Raw genomic sequence first — 20366 nt, 5'->3', positions numbered from 1 at the left:
TCAAGGAAGAGCTTGGAGATGGAGGTAGAAAGAACTCGTGGGTTAGGGACTTGGGCCAAGCGGTATTCACCAGTTGGTGAGCCCTGCTGCTTAACTGAAACCTGATCAGTTCCAGTGCTCAATGTGAACATTTTACAAGTGGGACTCAGTGGCATTGAGACAACTGACATTGCACTTTTCAAGTTTAGAAAAGGCAATATTACTTCCTAAAGTTCAGCTCTGTTTGTTATTGTGTCCCCTTAGGGGAGCTGTGGATCCTGCTGGGCATTCAGTGCAGTTGGAGCACTGGAAGGACAGACCTTTAAGAAGACAGGAAAGCTCACCTCCCTCAGTGAGCAGAACCTGGTCGATTGCTCATGGGAGCAGGGGAATGCAGGATGTCGTGGCGGATGGATGGAAAATGCCTTTCTGTATGTACACAATAATAAGGGAATTGACTCTGAGTTTGGATATCCCTATACTGGGAGGGTGAGTAATTTTCTTCACAGTTACATTAATCATGATGATATTCAGTGATGTTCTTTTTTAAACTGGTGATGAATGTTTGATACAGTTTCAGGAAAAGTGTAAAGACTGTGCTCAGTCATTGCTGTGCTTTGTCATCTCTACCAGGGTTCAAATCCAGTCCATGCTAGTATTTTCTGATAGTGGCCTAATGGGCTCCAGAGCATAACTGGTTCTCTGTGCATTGCACATTTAGAGATGTGGTCACACTTTATCACAAGTGTGAGGAGGCAGAGAGGGAAGGCAGTGGCCACCATACTGCCAGAAAGAGCAAGCAGGTAGTGAATTAGCCCCCGTGTCCTTCAGGGGAACAGCCAGATCCAGGAGTAGGACTGCTCAAGGAACTTGGTTACAGAGGAGGAGAGGCAGAATAGTGAGACAATAGTGATGGGGAAATGGTGACAGAGTGAAATTAGGGGGGAGAGGATGTGTCTCAGTAGCTGAAGACAAAACTCTGGAAAGTATGTTGCCTCCCTGGTGAAGGATGTGATTGAATATCTACAGGAAAGTAAACAGCCACAGGTTTTATCCATATGACAACGATAGACAGAGGGATGGGGCTCGGTAGGCAGAGTTTAGCAAGCTAGGGAAAAGGTTAAAAAGTGGAAAATTGAAGATGGTGATCTGTGTGTGTGTGTGTGTGTGTGTGTGTGTGTGTGTGTGTGTGTGTGGTGGCCACCTCAACATATCTGGGACCTTGGGGTAGTGGTGTGGGTCAAGGTTGCTAGTGCTGAGGAGGATTTAAACTGCCTTAAATATGAAGGGAATCAGAACATGAAGGAGGAAGAGGGCATAAAGATGAGCCACTGGAGACTCCGGAATGAGTGTTTATAATAACAGGTAATGACAACTAGAACATATTCAGAAAGGGGAGCGAATGTAGAGTCAAAGTAAGGAAATGTGAGGATAAAATTAATGGCTCTTTAACTGAATGTACACAGCATTCATTACAAGGTGGATGAGATGAAGGTACGATTAAGAATAAATGGGTTTGATCCAGCCACAATAAGGAGATAAGGTTGAAAAGTGACAAAGGCTGGGAACTGAATATTTTGGCACATAAGACACTTCTGAAGAAGAAATGGAAAGCTGGTCGAGCAGTTTGGACAATAAAGAATAGGATTACAGTTATGGTGAGGAACAGCATTGACTCAGAACACAAAGTGTGGAATCAGGTGGAGATAAGGAGCAGTAGCGGTAATTAGTCACTGATGGGAGACTTGTATCAGCTTTTTAACAGTAGATAATCTCTGAGACAATTATGGGGTATTTGTAGAAAAGATGCTGCAATGATTACGGGTGATTTAAATTTTTATATAGATTAGACAATTTGAATTGGCAAGGGTGGTCTTGAGAATGAGTTCATAGGGTATATTCAGAATAGTTTCTTACAGTAACCAAAGAGTAAGCTAGTTTTGATCCAGTACTTTGTAAAGAGACAGGGTTACTGTAATAACTTTATGATGAAAAGCAACTTCCAGAAAAGTGACCATATTCAGAATTTCAAATTGTTTGATTATGACATATCTGGGACTGAACACTGAAGTAATTCTAAGGCAATTACAATAAGGACAAGAGGTGACTAAAGTTGACTGGAAAATAGATTAAAGGGTAAGGTACCAGATCAGAAGAGGCAGATATTTAAGGAGATATTTTGTAAATCTCAGCAGAAGTATATTCTGTTGAGAAGGAAAGCCACATGATAAGAATGAATAACTAAGGAAGTTAAAGATGGTATCAATGAAAAATAAAGACTTAAAGATTAATGATTAGTGGTAGGCCACAGAATTGGGTAACTGTCAGAAACTAGCAAAGGACAACTGCAATTGATTACAAAACAGATGGAGTTTAAGAGTAAATTAGCAAGTTATATGCAAAGTTAATAAAAGCTTCTGCACATAAATGAACAGGAAAAGCTAAATGAACATTGATCCCTTTCCTCAAGGTCTGATGCCAGGCAAATAACCTCTTTCTCAATGTCAACCAGACAAAGGGGTGGGTTATCGACCACAGGAGCACTTGCACCACTCATTCCCCTCTGTACATCAGTGGCACAGGTGTGGAAACTGCAAGCAGTGTCAAACTCCTGAGAGTGCACACCTTGCACAACCTCTCATGATCCCAGATCATGCTTTACACAATCAAGAAAGCTCACCAACACCCACCTCTTTCTGAGGGGGCTTAGGAGAGCTGGACTATGCAAGTGTACACTCACATCCTCCAAGTGCTTGGCAGAGGGCATCCTACCATGCTACATCAAGGTATGGTACAGAAGCTGCACTGCACTGGACAGTAAAGCTCTACAACAGGGTAGTTAAAAGTTCTCAACGCTTCACCTGCACCAGCCTACCCACCATCAAGGAATATATACGGAAAAGTGCTGGATAAAAGGCAGTGACATCATGGAGAATGCCACCCACCCCACTCATGGACTGTACCCCACTCTCATCAGGGAGGAGGCTACATAGTATCTATGCCAGGACCACCAGCCCCAACCTGTAAGCTGACCACCACTACTTTATCATTACCTGCCAGAGTTACCTTATGTACAGACACTCCTGTGCCCAGCAACACTTTATGGGTGTACTTTAGAATCTGTACTTAAACTATCTTGTGTATTTATATTGGGTTTTCTATTATTGTGGTCATTGCCTTCTGTTGTATCAGTTTCAGAGGAACAATTGTTTTATTCTCCTTTACATTTGTGTACTGGAAATAACATTAAACAATCTTGAATGAAGAGGACAGGACTGGGAAATTAATTAAAATCACAGTAAAGAATTGCACTGGCCCCTTGAGTGCAGTGGCACTGAAATGAGTGAGACTGACATCAGTGAGTTCAACACTGAATGAAAGTGCAATGTAGTTTGTGGGGTTTATTGGATTGGAATCCTTCTGGTACCTTTTTAAGTTTAAGTATACTTCATTTCTGTGAAATATTACTGAGTTTACAGAATACCTTCACTGGTCATTCTTTTGGGTTGTATGATGATAACATTGTATGTTTTGTTTTGTTTTTCTGAACAGGAGGGTACCTGTGCTTATAACCCCAAATTCAAAGCTTCCGAATGCACCAATTATTTTTTTGTTTCACATTGTAACGAACAAGCTCTAGCTCAGGCTGTGTCCCAAGTTGGACCTATTTCAGTTGCTGTCGATGCCACACATCAGTCCTTTATGTTCTACCATTCAGGTAATGCACTGCAGGCAGATTAGATGCCAGTGGGAGTTGTTCACGTTATGATAGATGGCTTTACTGTATCTCCCTTGAAAATCAGCATTAAAGGACAATGTTGTCACAGATTATAGAACTTGAAGAAAACTATTTGGCCTGTTGCCAATAATGTGCCAAATGCTGACTATTCTGTATAATGATGTTTCATATCCGATACTGTAACATGTTAGAATTATTGGCCTTGATATTAACCCACATGAAAGTGAAACAAAGAGGTCTTAAGACTTGCACGTGAAGAATTCACCTCAAAACTGCCATATTGTTGCCCCTGAGAGATGAGACCCTCCCTCCAGTAACATATTTAAATTGGTTTCCAGTGTCGCAATTTGGATTTTGATTTGAGGGACAGTGTTTCTGTGCAGATTTCCCAGATGAAATTTGAGCCATAAAAGCAGACATTTCTGGAATAATGTTGAGATATTTGGAGAATCTACAAGAGAGCAACTATTGATGATAATAATAATAAAACGATTGGAAGGAGACAACTCACTTAAACTGGAGTCCTACAGTAATACAGTCAAGAAATAGGCTCTAAGGACTAATTTGTTGATACTCATCTAAGCTGGTCACATTTGCCTTTGTTTGGCCCATCTCTGTCTAAACCAGGGGTTCCCGATGCGGTCCATGGACCGTTAAGTTAATAGTATTGGTCCTTGGCTTAGAAAGGTTATGAATCCCAGCTCTAAACCTTTCCTGTCATGGACCTGTCCTTTAAATGTTGCATTGTACGTGCCTCAACAACTTAGTCAGAAGCTTGTTTCCTATATGTAACACACAACGTGAAATTGGCCCTTGGATCCTCTCACATTAAACATCTACCATTTCAGTTTTGATCTTTTTCTGAGAAAGAGAGGTTGAGGTTGTCACCTTGTCTTGTGTCCCTCATGATTTTAAACACCTTCATGGTGTACCCTCACTTCCTACACTCCAAGGAACAGAGTCATAGAATGTCTAATCTTTTGCTATATCTCAGGCCCTGGAATCCTGGAAACATCCTCGTAAATCTTCTTTGTACTCTTTGCAGCTTAACGACATCTTCCCTATTATAGAGTAACCAAACTGTACATGGTACTTGAAGTGCAGTTTCACCAAGGTTTTGTATAACTGCAGCATAATATTCCAACCCCTTTACTGAAGCAGTGAAGATCAGTGATGATAAATGCCGCCTTCACCATTGTTTCTATCTGGTAAAAGAGAGTAAACATTTCAAGTTTTAGCACGACAAGTATGGAGGCTATGAGAAATGAAAATAAGTCCTTCATTGTCATCCCTTTTCAGAATTCAAACAGCCTGCATTCTGGGGAATACAAATTTAGTGTACGTAATATGACCTGAAAATGTAACTCTGAGAATCTGAAAACATTCTGTGAAATTTTAGCATGGAAGACTATCTTGTGTATCCTGAATGAACACACAGATGTAGTCTAAGCAGACTTTTAAACAGCTGGAGGAAAACCTCCTTGCTCTAATATGCTAGCAATATACAGCGGCGTGCAAAAGTTTGGGCACCCCTGGTCAAAATTTCTGTTACTGTGAATAGCTAAGCGAGTAAAAGATGACTGTGCAAGCACGTGCAAGTTGGACCGTGAGGCAGCGGGTATTTAAAGAGAACAGTTGGACAGAGCGGGCGACGAAGTAGAGGGAGACAGAGTAGGAAGGCTTTGTCTCCAGATGCTTTGGCGAGCAGAGGCTGAGGATGAGCTTTTCTCCAGTGAGGTAAGGCCGGGTAAGTTCCTTTCAAAGGAGAAAGTTTCAAAAGTTGAGGCAAGTATTGGGTAGGTCATGGCAGCTGAGATCGGCCCTGTGGTTTATTCATCCTGCAGCATGTGTGAAATCAGCGATACTTCCAGTGTCCCTGACGACTACGTGTGCAGGAAGTGTGTCCAGCTGCAGCTTCTGGCAGACCACATTGAGCATCTGGAGCTGCGATTGGATTCATACTGGAGCATTCGTGATGCTGAGAAAGTCGTGAATAGCACGTTCAGTGAGTTGGCCACACCACAGGTAAAGGCTACACAGGCAGAAAGGGAAGGGGTGGCCACTAGACAGCGTAGCAGTAGGCAGGTAGTGCAGGAGTCCCCTGGGGTTTTCTCCCTCCTAAACAGATGTACTGTTTTGGATATTGTTGGAGATGCCTCATCAGGGGAAGGCAGCAGCAGCCGAGTTCATTGCACCATGGGTGGCTCTGTGGCACAGGAGGGAAGGAAAAGGAGTGGGAGAGCTATAGTGATGGGGGATTTGATTGTAAGGGGAATAGATAGGTATTTCTGCGGCCGCAAACGAGACTCCAGGATGGTATGTTGCCTCCCTGGTGCAAGGGTCAAGGATGTCTCTGAGCGGCTGCAGGACATTCTGGAATGGGAGGGTGAACAGCCAGTGGTCGTGGTGTACATAGGTACCAACGATATAGGTAAAAAACGGGATGAGGTCCTACAAGGTGAATTTAGGGAGTTAGGAGATAAACTAAAAAGTAGGACCACAAAGGTAATAATCTCTGGATTACTACCAGTGCCACATGCTAGTCAGAGTAGAAATAGGAGGATATTTCAGATGAATATGTGGCTTGAAAAATGGTGCAAGGGGGAGGGTTTCAAATTTCTGGGGCATTGGAACCAGTTCTGGGGGAGGTGGGACTGGTATAAACAGGACGGTCTGCACCTGGGCTGGACTGGAACCAATGTCCTAGGGGGGAGCATTTGCTACTGCTGTTCAGTAGGCTTTAAACTAATGTGGCAGGGGGATGGGAACAAGCGCAGAGAGACAAATGAGGAAATGTGTAAAATGAGGATAGAAGCAAAAAGTGATAAGGTGAAAAGTAAAAGTGGCAGGCAGGCAAATTCAGGGCAAAAAGCAAAAAGGGACACTTTTGAGCATAATTGTATAAGGGCTAAGAGTGTTGTAAAAACAAGCCTGAAGGCTTTGTGTGTCCATGCGAGGAGCATTCATAACAAGGTGGATGAATTGAATGTGCAGATAGTTATTAATGAATATGATAAAGTTGGGATCACAGAGACATGGCTCCAGGGTGACTGAGGATGGGAGCTCAACATCCAGGGATATTCAATATTCAGGAGGGATAGACAGGAAAGAAAAGGAGGTGGGGTAGCATTGCTGGCTAGAGAGGAGATTAACGCAATAGAAAGGAAGGACATTAGCCCGGCGGATGTGGAATCGATATATCGATATGGGTAGAGCTGTATAACACTAAGGGGCAGAAAACGCTGGTGGGAGTTGTGTACCGGCCACCTAACAGTAGTAGTGAGGTTTGAGATGGCATTAAACAGGAAATTAGAAATGTGTGCAATAAAGGAACAGTAGTTATAATGGGTGACTTCAATCTACATATAGATTGGGTGAACCAAATTGGTAAGGGTGCTGAGGAAGAGGATTTCTTGGAATGTATGCGGGATGATTTTCTGAACCAACATGTTGAGGAATCAACTAGAGAGCAGGCCATTCTAGATTGAGTATTGAGCAATGAGGAAGGGTTAGTTATCATTCTTGTCGTGCGAGGCCCCTTGGGTAAGAGTGACCATAATATGGTGGAATTCTTCATTAAGATGGAGAGTAACATAGTTAATTCAGAAACAAAGGTTCTGAACTTAAAGAAGGGTAACTTTGAAGGTATGAGACGTAAATTAGCTAAGATAGACTGGCAAATGATATTTAAAGGGTTGACGGTGGATATGCAATGGCAAGTATTTAAAGGTCACATGGAAGAACTACAACAATTGTTCATCCCAGTCTGCAAAAGAATAAACCAGGGAAGGTAGTGCACTCATGTCTGATAAGGGAAATTAGGGATAGTATCAAGTCCAAAGAAGAAACATATAAATTAGCAAAAAAAAGCGGCACACTTGAGGACTGGGAGGAATTCAGAGACCAGCAGAGGAGGACAAAGGGCTTAATTAGGAAAGGGAAAAAATATTATGAGAGAAAGCCGGCAGAGAACAAAAACTGACTGTAAAAGCTTTTATAGATATGTGAAAAGAAAAAGACTGGTCAAGACAAATGTAGGTCCCTTGCAGTCAGAAACAGGTGAATTGATCATAGGGAACAAGGACATGGCAGACCAATTGAATAACTACTTTGGTTCTGTCTTCACTAAGGAGGACATAAATAATCTTCTGGAAATAGTAGGGGACCGAAGTGAGATGCAGGAACTGAGGGAAATACATGTTAGTAGGGAAGTGGTGTTAGGTAAATTGAAGGGATTAAAGGCAGATAAATCCCCAGGGCCAGATGGTCTGCATCCCAGAGTGCTTAAGGAAGTAGCCCAAGGAATAGTGGATGCATTAGTGGTAATTTTTTAAAACTCTTTAGATTCTGGATTAGTTCCTGAGGATTGGAGGGTGGCTAATGTAACCCCACTTTTTAAAAAAGGAGGGAGAGAGAAACCGGGGAATTATAGACTGGTTAGCCTAACGTTGGTGGTGGGGAAAATGCTAGAGTCAGTTATCAAAGATGTGATAACAGCACATTTGGAAAGAGGTGAAATCATTGGACAAAGTCAGCATGGATTTGTAAAAGGAAAATCATGTCTGATGAATCTTATAGAATTTTTTGAAGATGTAACTAGTAGAGTGGATAGGGGAGAGCTGGTGGATGTGGTATATTTAGATTTTCAAAAGACTTTTGACAAGGTCCCACACAGGAGATTAGTGTGCATACTTAAAGCACAAGGTATTGAGGTATGGTATTGATGTGGATAGAGAATTGATTGGCGGACAGGAAGCAAATAGTGGGAGTAAACGGGACCTTTTCAGAATGGCAGGCAGTGACTAGTGGGGTACCGCAAGGCTCAGTGCCGGGACCCCAGTTGTTTACAATATATATTAATGATTTAGATGAGGGAATTAAATGCAGCATCTCCAAGTTTGCGGATGACTCAAAGCTGGGCAGTGGTGTTAGCTGTGAGGAGGATGCTAAGAGGATGCAGGGTGACTTGGATAGGTTAGGTGAGTGGGCAAATTCATGGCAGATGCAATTTAATGTGGATAAATGTGAGGTTATCTACTTTGGTTGCAAGAACAGGAAAACAGATTATTATCTGAACGGTGGCTAATTAGGAAAAGGGACGGTGCAATGGGACCTGGGTGTCATTGTACACCAGTCATTGAAGGTGGGCATGCAGGTACAGCAGGCGGTGAAAAAGGCAAATTGTATGTTGGCATTCATAGCAAAAGGATTTGAGTACAGGAGCAGGGAGGTTCTACTGCAGTTGTACAAGGCCTTGGTGAGACCACACCTAGAGTATTGTGTGCAGTTTTGGTCCCCTAATCTGAGGAAAGACATTCTTGCCATAGAGGGAGTACAAAGAAGGTTCACCAGATTGATTCCTGGGATGGCAGGACTTTCATATGAAGAAAGACTGGATCGACTAGGCTTATATTCACTGGAATTTAGAAGATTGAGGGGGGATCTTATTGAAACGTATAAAATTCTAAAGGGATTGGACAGGCTAGATGCAGGAAGATTGTTTTCTGATGTTGGGGAAGTCCAGAATGCGGAGTCACAGTTTAAGGATAAAGGGGAAGCCTTTTAGGACTGAGATGAGGAAAAACTTCTTCACACAGAGAGTGGTGAATCTGTGGAATTCTCTGCCACAGGAAACAGATGAGGCCGGTTCATTGGCTATATTTAAGAGGAAGTTAAATATAGCCCTTGTGGCTAAAGAGATCGGGGGTATGGAGAGAAAGCAGGTACAGGGTTCTGAGTTGGATGATCAGCTATGATCATACTGAATGGTGGTGCAGGCTCGAAGGGCCAAATGGCCTCCTCCTGCACCTATTTTCTATGTTTCTATGACGTGATTTCCAAAAGGCATAAAGTTAAAGATGACACATTTCTTTAATTTTTAAAGCAAGATTACTTCCTTATTCGCATCTTTTACAGTTTCAAAATAACAAAAAAGGAAAAGGGCCCAAAGCAAATGTTTGGGCACCCTGCATGGTCAGTACTTAGTAACACCCCCTTTGGCAAGTATCACAGCTTGTAAATGCTTTCTGTAGCCAGTTAAGAGTCTTTCAATTCTTGTTTGGGGGATTTTTGCCCATTCTTCTTTGCAAAAGACTTCTAGTTCTGTGAGATTCTTGGGCCATCTTGCATGCACTGCTGTTTTGAGGTCTATCCACAGATTTTCGATGATGTTTAGGTCAGGGGACTGTGAGGGCCATGGCAAAACCTTCAGCTTGTTCCTTGAGGTAGTCCATTGTGGATTTTGAGGTGTGTTTAGGATCATTATCCTGTTGTAGAAGCCATCCTCTTTTCATCTTCAGCTTTTTTACAGACAGTGTGATGTTTGTTTCCAGAATTTGCTGGTATTTAATTGAATTTATTTTTTCCTCTACCAGTGAAATGTTCCCCGTGCCACTGAGTGCAACACAAGCCCAAAGCATGATCAATCTACCCTCGTGCTTAACAATTGGAGAGGTGTTCTTTTCATAAAATTCTGCACCCTTTTTTCTCCAAACATACCTTTGCTCATTGTGGCCAAAAAGTTCTATTTTAACTTCAGTCCACAGGACTTATTTCCACAATGCATCAGGCTTGTTTAGATGTTCCTTTGCAAACTTCTGGTGCTGAATTTTGTGGTGAGGACGCAGGAAAGGTTTTCTTCTGATGACTCTTCCATGAAGGTCATATTTGTGCAGGTGTCACTGCACAGTAGAACAGTGCACCACCACTCCAGAGTCTGCTAAATCTTCCTGAAGGTCTTCTGCAGTCAAACGGGGGGTTTGATTTGCCTTTCTAGCAATCCTATGAGCAGTTCTCTCAGAAACTTTTCTTGGTCTTCCAGACCTCAACTTGACCTCCACCATTTCTGTTAACTGCCATTTCTTAATTACATTACGAACTGAGGAAACGGCTACCTGAAACACTTTGCTTTCTTCTAATAGCCTTCCTCCTGCTTTGTGGGCATCATTTATTTTAATTTTCAGAGAGCTAGGCAGCCGCTTAGAGGAGCCCATGGCTGCTGATCATTGGGACAATGTTTGAGGAGTCAGGATATTTATAAAGCTTTGAAATTTGCATCACCTGGCCTTTCCTAATGATGACTGTGAACAAGCCATAGCCCTAACGAGCTGATTAAGGTCTGAGACCTTGGTAAAAGTTATCTGAGAACTCAAATCTCTTGTGGTGCCCAGACTATTGTGTAGTGCTGCTTTCCTTTTTTTTCCACTCTAAAATTGTACAAAACAAAAACAATATACTAATCTTGCTTAAAATGTTGAAAAGAATGTTTCGTCTATAACTTCATGACTTTTGGAGATCAGTTCATCTTCTACTCACTTAACTATTCACGGTAAGAGAAATTTTGACCAGGAGTGCCCAAACTTTTGCATGCCACTGTAATATCAATGGTGATATTTCATAACTTTTATCATTATCTTGTACCTGACTACTACATTTTAGTGATCTGTGTTTGTGGATCTTCAGATTTCTTTACATCATTAAAATAACATTGCTTTCCACTCTGTATGGATCTACTCCTGCATTAGTACTGAATAGAAAACCACGTAACCTATTCTGAGGTCAAAAATTACTGCAGATACTGGACATCTGAAATTAAGGCAGAAATGCTGAAAACATGCTGCTGGTCAGGTAGCCCCTGTGGAATGAGAACCCATCAATGTTTTGGTTCTTTGACCCTTTGTCAGAATTGGAACAAAGGTATACAAGTCAGTTTTTGGTAGGCGAGAAGGTGGGGAGGGTGGGAATCACTGTCCGAGGTGAGTGAAAATGGCTTGTGGAGCAGGTACTTAGATGTGCAGCTCCTATTGTGTAATGTGCAGTTAATAAGATGATGTGGAACTTGTCAGACAGTCTAGACCAGTGGTTCCCAACCTTTTTTTGGCCATGCCCCACCTAATCACCTCTAAAATCTTGATGCCCCCTGTGGTGATATATAATTCTTATTATTCAAAAAGTGAACTCCTATTCACGTGGAGGAAGCCTAAAAGACCATTAACTTGGTTTAAACAAGCTTCCAAAGAACATGGCATTCATGAAAGAGAAAAATAAAAGAACCAAAGGACTGTTAAAGTTCTGAGGAAGAAATTACTAAGAAATTGTAAAAAAAAAAGAACATTAAGTGATATTAAAATAATAATAATGACAGTAATAAATAAATAAAACAATGCCGATTCGTTTCTACAGCATACAAAGACAGATACACCGTTTAAAAGAGATGACGCAATGTACACACCTTCACACCACCAAGAACCGAAAGCTACTGCAAAAAGCAGCATTGGCGCGACCTCGTACGAGTTTCTTATGCATTTGGACTTGTTCATTCGTTCCTTCCTACATCAGTCAATTCATTAATTTAATTATGAAAGCCATTTGATGGTTGTAATGATGGTGATACACTATGTATACAGTACATACGCAATTACACATGTACATACACACAAGTATTTTTATGTATGCATACTGTATATACACATATGTATTAACTCGCACACACACTGATACACAGACTTATTAGAAAAATTTCATTGTTAATAACTCATTTTCGAATTGCCCCCCTTAAAAATCAAATTACCCCCCTGGGGCGTACGCCTCACGCTGGGAACCACTGGTCTAGACTTTTGTATGAAAAGGATGAGGAAAACTAAGCTGACATGAGATTTAAAAAAAGAAAATGTAAAATGATGGAAAACTCATCAGGTCAGGCAACCTCATTAGAAAAACAAACCATTAAAGGCTCGATGAGGGACACAACAAACTGTAAGACAGCAGGCTTAGGCCATTCAGCCAATTGATTCTGCTCTGCCATTCCATTATGGCTGATTTATTATCTGTCTCAACCCCATTCTCCTGCCTTCTAGTAACCTTTGATGCCCTGACTAACCCAGAACATCATTACCCTCTATAAATTTGCTCAATGGCTTTGCCTGCAAAGCCATCTGTGGCAATAAATTCCACAGATTCACCACCCTCTGGCTAAAGAAGTTCCCCCTCATTTGTTCAAAGGGGATGTCCTTCTATTCTGAGGCTGTGCCCTCTGGTTCCAGATGCACACACTAGAGGAAACCACCTCACCACACCCACTCTAAGCCTTTCAATATTCGATGTTTCAGTGAGATCCCCCCTCCATTCTTCTAAACTCTAGTGAGTACAGGCCCAGGCCCATCTAACACTCATCACATATTAACCCTATTATTCCTCATGAACCTCCTACATTAATGCCAGCATGTCTTTTCTTAGATAAGGGGCCCAAAACTGCTCTCAATACTCTAAATGTGGTCTGACCAATGCCTTATAAAGCCTCAGCACTACATCCTTGCTCTTATATTCTAGTCCTCTCAGCATAACCACCAACTCAACCTGCACGTCAACCTTTCGGGAATCCTGTACAAGGACTCCCAAGTCCCTTTTAACCTGTTTTTTTTTCATTTTTCTCTCTGTTTTGAATATAGTCTATGCCTTAATTACTATTGAAGTGCATGACTATAAAATATACAGACATATTCCCGACTATATATTCCATCTGCCATTCTACCAACCTGTCTGTCCTTCTGTAGACTCCCTGCTTCCTCAACACTATCTGTCTCTCCTCTTATCTTTGTCTCTTTTGCAGACTTGACCACAAAGCCCATCAATTCCATCATCCAGTCATTGACATATAATGTGAAAAGAAACAGACCCAGTACTGACCCCTGTGGAACACCACTAATCACCAGCAGCCAGTCAGAATAGGCCCCCTTTATTTCCACCCTTTGCCTCCTGCCAGTAGCTAATCTTCTATCATTGCTGGTATTTTTCCTTTAATACCGTTGGCTCTTGTTAAGCAGCCTCATGTGTGGCACCTTGTCAAAAACCCTATGAGAAATCCAAGTGAACAACATCCACTGACTCTCACTTGTTTATCCTGCCTGTTATACCTTCAAAAAATTCCAACAGATTTCCCCTGAAGGAAACCATGTTGACTTTAGTCTATTTTATCATGTATCTCCAAATACCCTGAAATCTCATTCTTAATAATAGACTCCCAAATCTCGCCAACCTGTGAAGTCAGTCTGACTGACCTCTTCTGACCTCTTCTACCACTCTCCCTTTACATTTGCAATTTTCCAGCCCTCCAGAATCTAGCAATTGTTGCCTCCACAATCTTTTCAGCTACGTTTTTTCAGAACCCTGGGGTGTAATCCATCTGATCTGACTTATCTACCCTCAGACTTTTCAGCTTCCCGAGCACCTTCTACTTAGGCATAGCAACTACACTCACTTCTGCCCCCTGACACTAACGAATTTCTGGCATTCTGCTTCGGTCCTCCACAGTGAAGACTGATACAAAATACTTGAGTTCATCTGCCATTTTCTATCCCCCATTACCATCTCTCTGGCATCATTTTCCAGCTGTCTGATATCCACTCTGATCTCTCTTTTATTCTTTATACACCTGAAAAAACTTTTGGTATCCTCTTTTTAAAAAAACTATTGCCTAGTTTGCCTTCATATTTCATCTTGTCTCTCCTTAATGCTTTTTAAGTTGTCTTCTGTTGGTTCTTAAAAGCTTCTAAACCCACTAACTTCCCACTATTTTTGCTCTTATATGCACTCTGACTTCCCTTGTCAGCTGCAGTTGCCTCATCCTCCAATTAGAGTATTTCTTCTTTAGGATGTACAGTATCTATTCTGTACCTTCCAAATTGCCCCAGCCATTGCTGTTCTGCTGTCATCCCTGATGGCCTTCCCTTCCAATCAGCTTTGCTTAGCTCCTCTCTCATGCCTCTGTAATTCCCTTTCGTCCACTGTAATATTAATGTATTTGACTTTATATTCTCCCTCTCAAACTGCAGGATGAATTCTGTCATGATCATTGCCTCCTAAGTGTTCATTTTCCTTAAGCTCCCTAATGAAATCTGGTTCACTATACAATATTCAATCCAGAATTGCCTCCCCCACTGCCCCCCCAGTGGACTCCAATCACAAGCTGATCTCAATAGCCACCTCAAAAGCCCTCCTAGCACCAACATGATTTTCCCACTCTATCTGCATATTGAAATCCCCATGACTATCATAACATTGTCCTTATAACATGCCTTTTCCATCTCTCATTGTAAATTGTATCTCCCATCCTGGCTAATGTTCAGAGGTCCTATATATAAATTCCATCAGGGTATTTTTGCCTTTGCAGTTTCTTAACTCTACCCATAAAGATTCTACATTTTCTGAGGATTTAATTTTTTTTTTTACTAACAGAGCCACTAACAGTGTCTGCTTACCTGCCTGACCTTTCAATACAATGTGTGTCCTTGGATGTTAAGCTCCCAACGATGATCTTTTTTTCAGCCATGACTTAGCACTGAATTTATTAGCAATAGGCTGAGAGTGGCACTAACAAGGCCCATTTATTACCTTTCAGAAGATGGTCATGAACTGCTTTTGCAAACTGCTGTGGTCCTTTTGGTGCTGCTGTTCCTACAGTGCTGTTGGGAGTACAGGATTTGGACTCAGTGATAACGAAGGAAGGGCCATGTATTTCCAAGTCAGGATGGTCGGCAGGGAAGCTGCAAGGATGACTTTTTCTGGCAATCCCCTACCGGGGATCTTTGATTTCCATTTGTTAGAACCAGAGGACACTGTTTAATTCAGACAAAGCCTTGTTACAGCTGTACAAAGCCCATAGCATCAGTCCATATTACATTTTAGGGATGTGAATCTAATCCACACTCTCTGACCCTGAGAAGAAAGCCCCAGCCCACACACAGATCATTGAGATGGATATAAAAATGGAATCTGCAGTTGAAAGCTTTTAAAAAAGATTCTGAAACCATGTCAGTTTATTTTTGTTATAAGAAGACAGTCTTGCTGCTGACATTTTCCTGAGGAATGTGTTATTTTGCTCACCAGGTGTTTATTATGAACCAAGTTGTCAGGAATACGTCATGAGTCACGCAATGCTGGTCGTTGGCTATGGAAGTACAGGTGGACTGCCCTACTGGATTGTTAAAAACAGGTATAGTCACAACATCAGATTTAAGTAAAAATACTTTAAATCCTCTTGCCATTATTACTTTTAAGGGTGTTTAAGAAATATTGGCAGGTTGGTAAGGGTGGCAGGAGACGGGGGAAATTTCTGTTTTTTTTTTGAAACTGACATCTAATTTACATTGCTGAACTACAGTGAAAATTGGACATCAACAGAGAATGGGAAAGATGCTCAACAGGTCAGGCAGCAGCAGTGGAGAGAGAAACTGGCCGATGAACCTTCATCAGATTTAGGAAAAGTTAGGCATCAAGTGCATTTTAGGTGAAGAGATGGGAAGGGTAGAGAGAACCCAGGGTTTGTCTGAGGGTGGAAGTTGATGCACTATCAATAAATCCAAAAGACTGGAAGTAGAGTAAATACTGAAAGGCTTTTACATGCTGGATGACTGCCTTGAACTGAGGGAGGAGCAGTGACACCATCGCCTTTATCCAGGGGTCTGTGGGAGGAGCCACAGGAGCAGGGGGGAGTGTCCAGACAGATATTCATGGTTTACCACAGAGGTGCAGTATCATAGTCATTCAGTGTGACATGAATCTGTATCTGCCAATCATCAAGGCCCCATTCATACCAATTGTATGACTTTTTTCCATTTTCCCTTCCTTGTGCCGTGTCATATGATGTGGGTGATCATGGTCTTACCCATGTGTGGTGAACTACATATACCTGTCTGGACACTCCCCCCTGCTGACTGCTCCTGTGGCTCCTCCCACAGACCCCTGTATAAAGGTGATTGGAGGCACTGCTCCCCCCTCAGTCTCCAGGATGTTGTGTGGTGGTCTCTTGCTGCTAATCGAGGTCTCTTGCGTCTAATAAAAGCCTATCGTTCACCTCCCATCTCCGAGAGTTATTGATGGTGCATCACCATGACCATTATTCTTGGCAATTTTTTTCTGCAGAAGTGTTTTGCTATTGCCTTCTTTTGGGGAGCGTCTTTAGAAGATGGGTGACCCCAGCCATTATCAATACTCTTCTGGCATCAGTGGTCACATGACCAGGATTTGTGATATCCACCAGCTACTCATATGACATCAAATTCTCTTTTCTATTGGGTACCTGAGCTCTGAGGAGCAAAGTCTACACAGATGTACTTCATCAGGACAGTCCTTGTCTCCTGTAATTCAGAACCCATATGCCTGGGCTGTTCAGGGTCACCATCACTCTGTTCAAGCCTCAGGACCATTCTACCCCCAGGGGGAAGAAATGTTGGGTACATTCCCTTAAACCACAGGAGCAGGCAGAGCAGGACAAGGGCTTGACTGTGCACTGTAGATTTCTACAAATTGCAGGAATTCATACTTTGCTTACATTGTTATTCCCCATAGAGACATGATGGGCAAACCCTTACCAGGGCACCTTAAAGCTCCTGCCTTTTACAGACACTATTCTCCACCAGCCTGTCCAAGTCCCCCTGATCTCTGGGACCTCTCTCTGTTCAATTTCCCTTACTTGCAGCATCTATTTTAGAAGGAGTAATGAATCTCCAGAAGCCAGAAGAGTATTCTTTTCATACCGTGGGCTCCATCTTTAAAGTTTAGCTCACAAGTGTACACATACGAGTGTACTGGAGAGTGTATGTATGCAAGGTAGTGTACTAGACTTGACTAACAATAGTATAGTGCACAGCATGTACATATAGGACTGTGGATGTGAATGTTCTCAGCAGTATGTATATGTATTGTTACGCCTGTGTCCAACTCTGAGGGGCCGAAGGGTCCCAAAGTAGCCCCCTCCTTTTTGAGAATCACAAGATCGCTATTAATTCAGGTCAGGAGAACCAGGAAATGAGAGCGAGACATTTGGAATGTCCTGGCCCCTCAGCGATACAAAGACGGGAAATGGCCATTGTCTCTTGGAGACGGAATTGTGTATTGAGTACTGTACTATTTATTTGAAGCCCTCAGGGAATGACCAAAAGTAGGCTGGTTGAGGGGAGGCATCTCTCCACCCTGATTGACATCTGAGACCCTGTGAGTCAGGATAAAAGAGGGTTTGGGGAACAGCCCCTGGAGACGCACCAGAAGAAACGTTAGAAATCCCCTAATAGCGACAGCCGGTGGAAAGCCCACGTGCGTCCTTTTCCATTTGCCTCGGAATTGGTGGGCTTTACCACGGAAGAACGGCTTGAGCTAAGACAAAGGAGAAATCAGCCCCAACGACTCTCGAAGGATTGACATCATAAAAGGAATGGGCAAGTTTAAACACTCTCTCTTGACTCCAACAAAAGGTTGCAGCCTGCATGAACTTGAGTGACTTTTATATTTCCATCGGACAATACATTATCCCCTAGACAACGATAGAGCTATTTCTTAGTGATTATTATTATACCTGCGTTTTTAGACTTAGTATTGATGACGTATATTATCTGTATGTTTGCATTGATACTATTTTTGTGTATTTTTATCAATAAATACTATTAAAAATGGTACCATCAGACTTCAACGGACCTCTCTACCTTTGCTGGTAAGTGACCCAGTTACAGGGTATGTAACAATGTATATGTATAGATATATATCTCTATAGTGGACAAAATAAATACAGGGCAGTGTACAGGTTGCATAATGAACTGCACTTGATGACAGTGTACGTAGTGCATTGGATAATGTGTATACTGGACAGTGTATATCAAGGACAATACAGGCTCATAGAATAATACTTTTAGGAAGCTAGACTGTATACAGACCTCAAAGGATATTCAGGGAAGCACTGACCACAGCAGCTGTTACAACAATAGTACTAAGTACAAGCCATGCTTACTAACTTGCCATTTCTTTAATATTTTCCAGCTACAGCACTCAATGGGGAGATCAAGGCTACATTTTCATGTCCAAAGACAGAGGAAACAATTGTGGAATTGCAACACATGCAGTCTATCCAGTGATTCAGGGCTGAGTCTCGCACTGTTATGCAGGAAGTGCTTCCCCCTCTGGGTGTGACTGTGTGAGACAGAGAGCTTGTTGGTTTGCTTACTGTTGCTTTGTTTACAATTTTGTGTGGTGATATGAACATAATCTGTCTTTCCTGGAACAAACTACTATTTCAATTGTGAACACAGTGAACACAATGCTTGTTGGATGATTGGAATTGGCTGATAAGCAAATCCTATTGATGATGTAATTCCTGTGTCTACTTCAGAGCAGAGACATGACCCTGCTGAGCGGGGTATTCCTCATCCTCCTCCCCTTGAAGAGAGCAGCCTGGATGAAAAACTGGACACAAAGCCATTTGGCCCTTTGGCTCCAGTTGACTCTGAGTGGAGCAATCCCATCATTATACTCCATTCCACATTTTGCTCGCAGTCCTGCAACTTTTGCTCTGAAAAGCTCTCAAACTGTTCTGAATCTTCAGTCATTTAATGGCACCATTAGCAGGTCCCAGTGATCAGCTACCAGCACCAAAAACAGAACATCTTCAAACACTCAGTAGATCACACAATATCTATGGAAAGAGAAATATCTGCAGCACATCCTTAGGATGTGGGAGGAAACCCACAGATTCAGAGTACCTGTGACTAGTATTAAACTTGCATCTCTGGAGCCAATGGGAAAGCTCGGCTAGGTGAATTATTATCGTTAACTTAATAAAAGTTTCTATCCCTGCCAGAAATGCAGTTACTTACATGTTAACTAATAATAGCTGTTCATTGTACTGTAGTTCACTTGGACTCTCAATTTTATGTTTTTATATTCCAATGCACAAATTTGATATTCTGATTTTTCTTCTTGTTGTTCATATGATCTGTTTATTTTCGCACATGGCGCTTTGATATTTTTCTTTGAATTGCTTCCACGGTTTTGCTTCGTGGCTGTCTGGAGAAGATGAATATCTGTTGTATACTGCATACATACTTCGATAATAAATGCATCTTGAACTTTGATTGCCCAAATTGGGTGGAGCATGGTGACTGATTTTAAATCTTGCATTTAATTTTTCAACCTCCATGGCTCAAGAATGCAAGGGTTCAACAATGCAAGCACATCAGAACAAATAGAGGATTAACACTCAGTCAACTGGACCCTTCAGACCCCATCACAGTTCAGACAGAGCAACACACACAAAATGCTGGAGGAACTTGGGTCAGGCAGCATCTATGAAAATTGATAAACAATCAATGTTTTGGGCTGAGACCCTTCTTCAGGACTGGAAAGGGAAGGGGAAGATGCCCAAATAAAAAACAGGCTGTGGGGAGGGGAAGAAGGACTAGCTAGAAGGTGATAATCAGGTGGATGGGAAAGGTAAAGGGCTGGAGAAGAATGAATTTCTCCACTTTTCCTGTGGTCAATCCACAGGGCTTGACCTCTCTGATTCCCTTGCTCATTTGACTTTCCTTACTAATCTCCCACCTGCCACATACAGCATCCCTGCAAGTGACAGAAATGCTATACTGGCCATTTACCTGCTCCCTTACCCCGGTTCAGGGCCACAAACAGTCCTTCCAGGGTAGGCAGCCAGTGTAGAGTACCCCTGAGGGTGTTCCCCTCAACCACTTTGGACAATGTTGGGGGGATAACCTACCAAGTAGAAGCTGCAGTGACCTGATCTCTGGCATTGAGCCTGCCTTTGTGGCTCAGAAGTGAAGGGGGAAGAAGAGGAGCACAGTAGTGATAGAAGATTCTGTAATTAGAGGAG

General features: G+C 42.2%; 1 protein-coding gene across 1 annotated transcript in view; it reads left to right on the top strand.

Annotated features, from left to right (window-relative positions):
• LOC132406263 (procathepsin L-like) overlaps positions 1-19614 on the top strand; it is a 40323-nt gene extending 20709 nt beyond the window's left edge. The window contains exons 5-8 of the mRNA XM_059991661.1: positions 244-468; positions 3532-3697; positions 15602-15707; positions 18524-19614. Coding sequence (XP_059847644.1) covers positions 244-468; positions 3532-3697; positions 15602-15707; positions 18524-18629 — 603 coding nt within the window. The 3' untranslated portion in view covers positions 18630-19614. The remainder of the gene's footprint in view (positions 1-243; positions 469-3531; positions 3698-15601; positions 15708-18523) is intronic.
• Positions 19615-20366: the final 752 nt, after the last annotated feature.

Source organism: Hypanus sabinus, chromosome 16 (genome assembly GCF_030144855.1).
Source record: "Hypanus sabinus isolate sHypSab1 chromosome 16, sHypSab1.hap1, whole genome shotgun sequence".
Classification (NCBI taxonomy): Eukaryota; Metazoa; Chordata; class Chondrichthyes; order Myliobatiformes; family Dasyatidae; genus Hypanus; species Hypanus sabinus.
The sequence above is the reverse complement of the archived record's forward strand: the minus strand, read 5'-3'. Positions and strand labels throughout refer to the sequence as shown.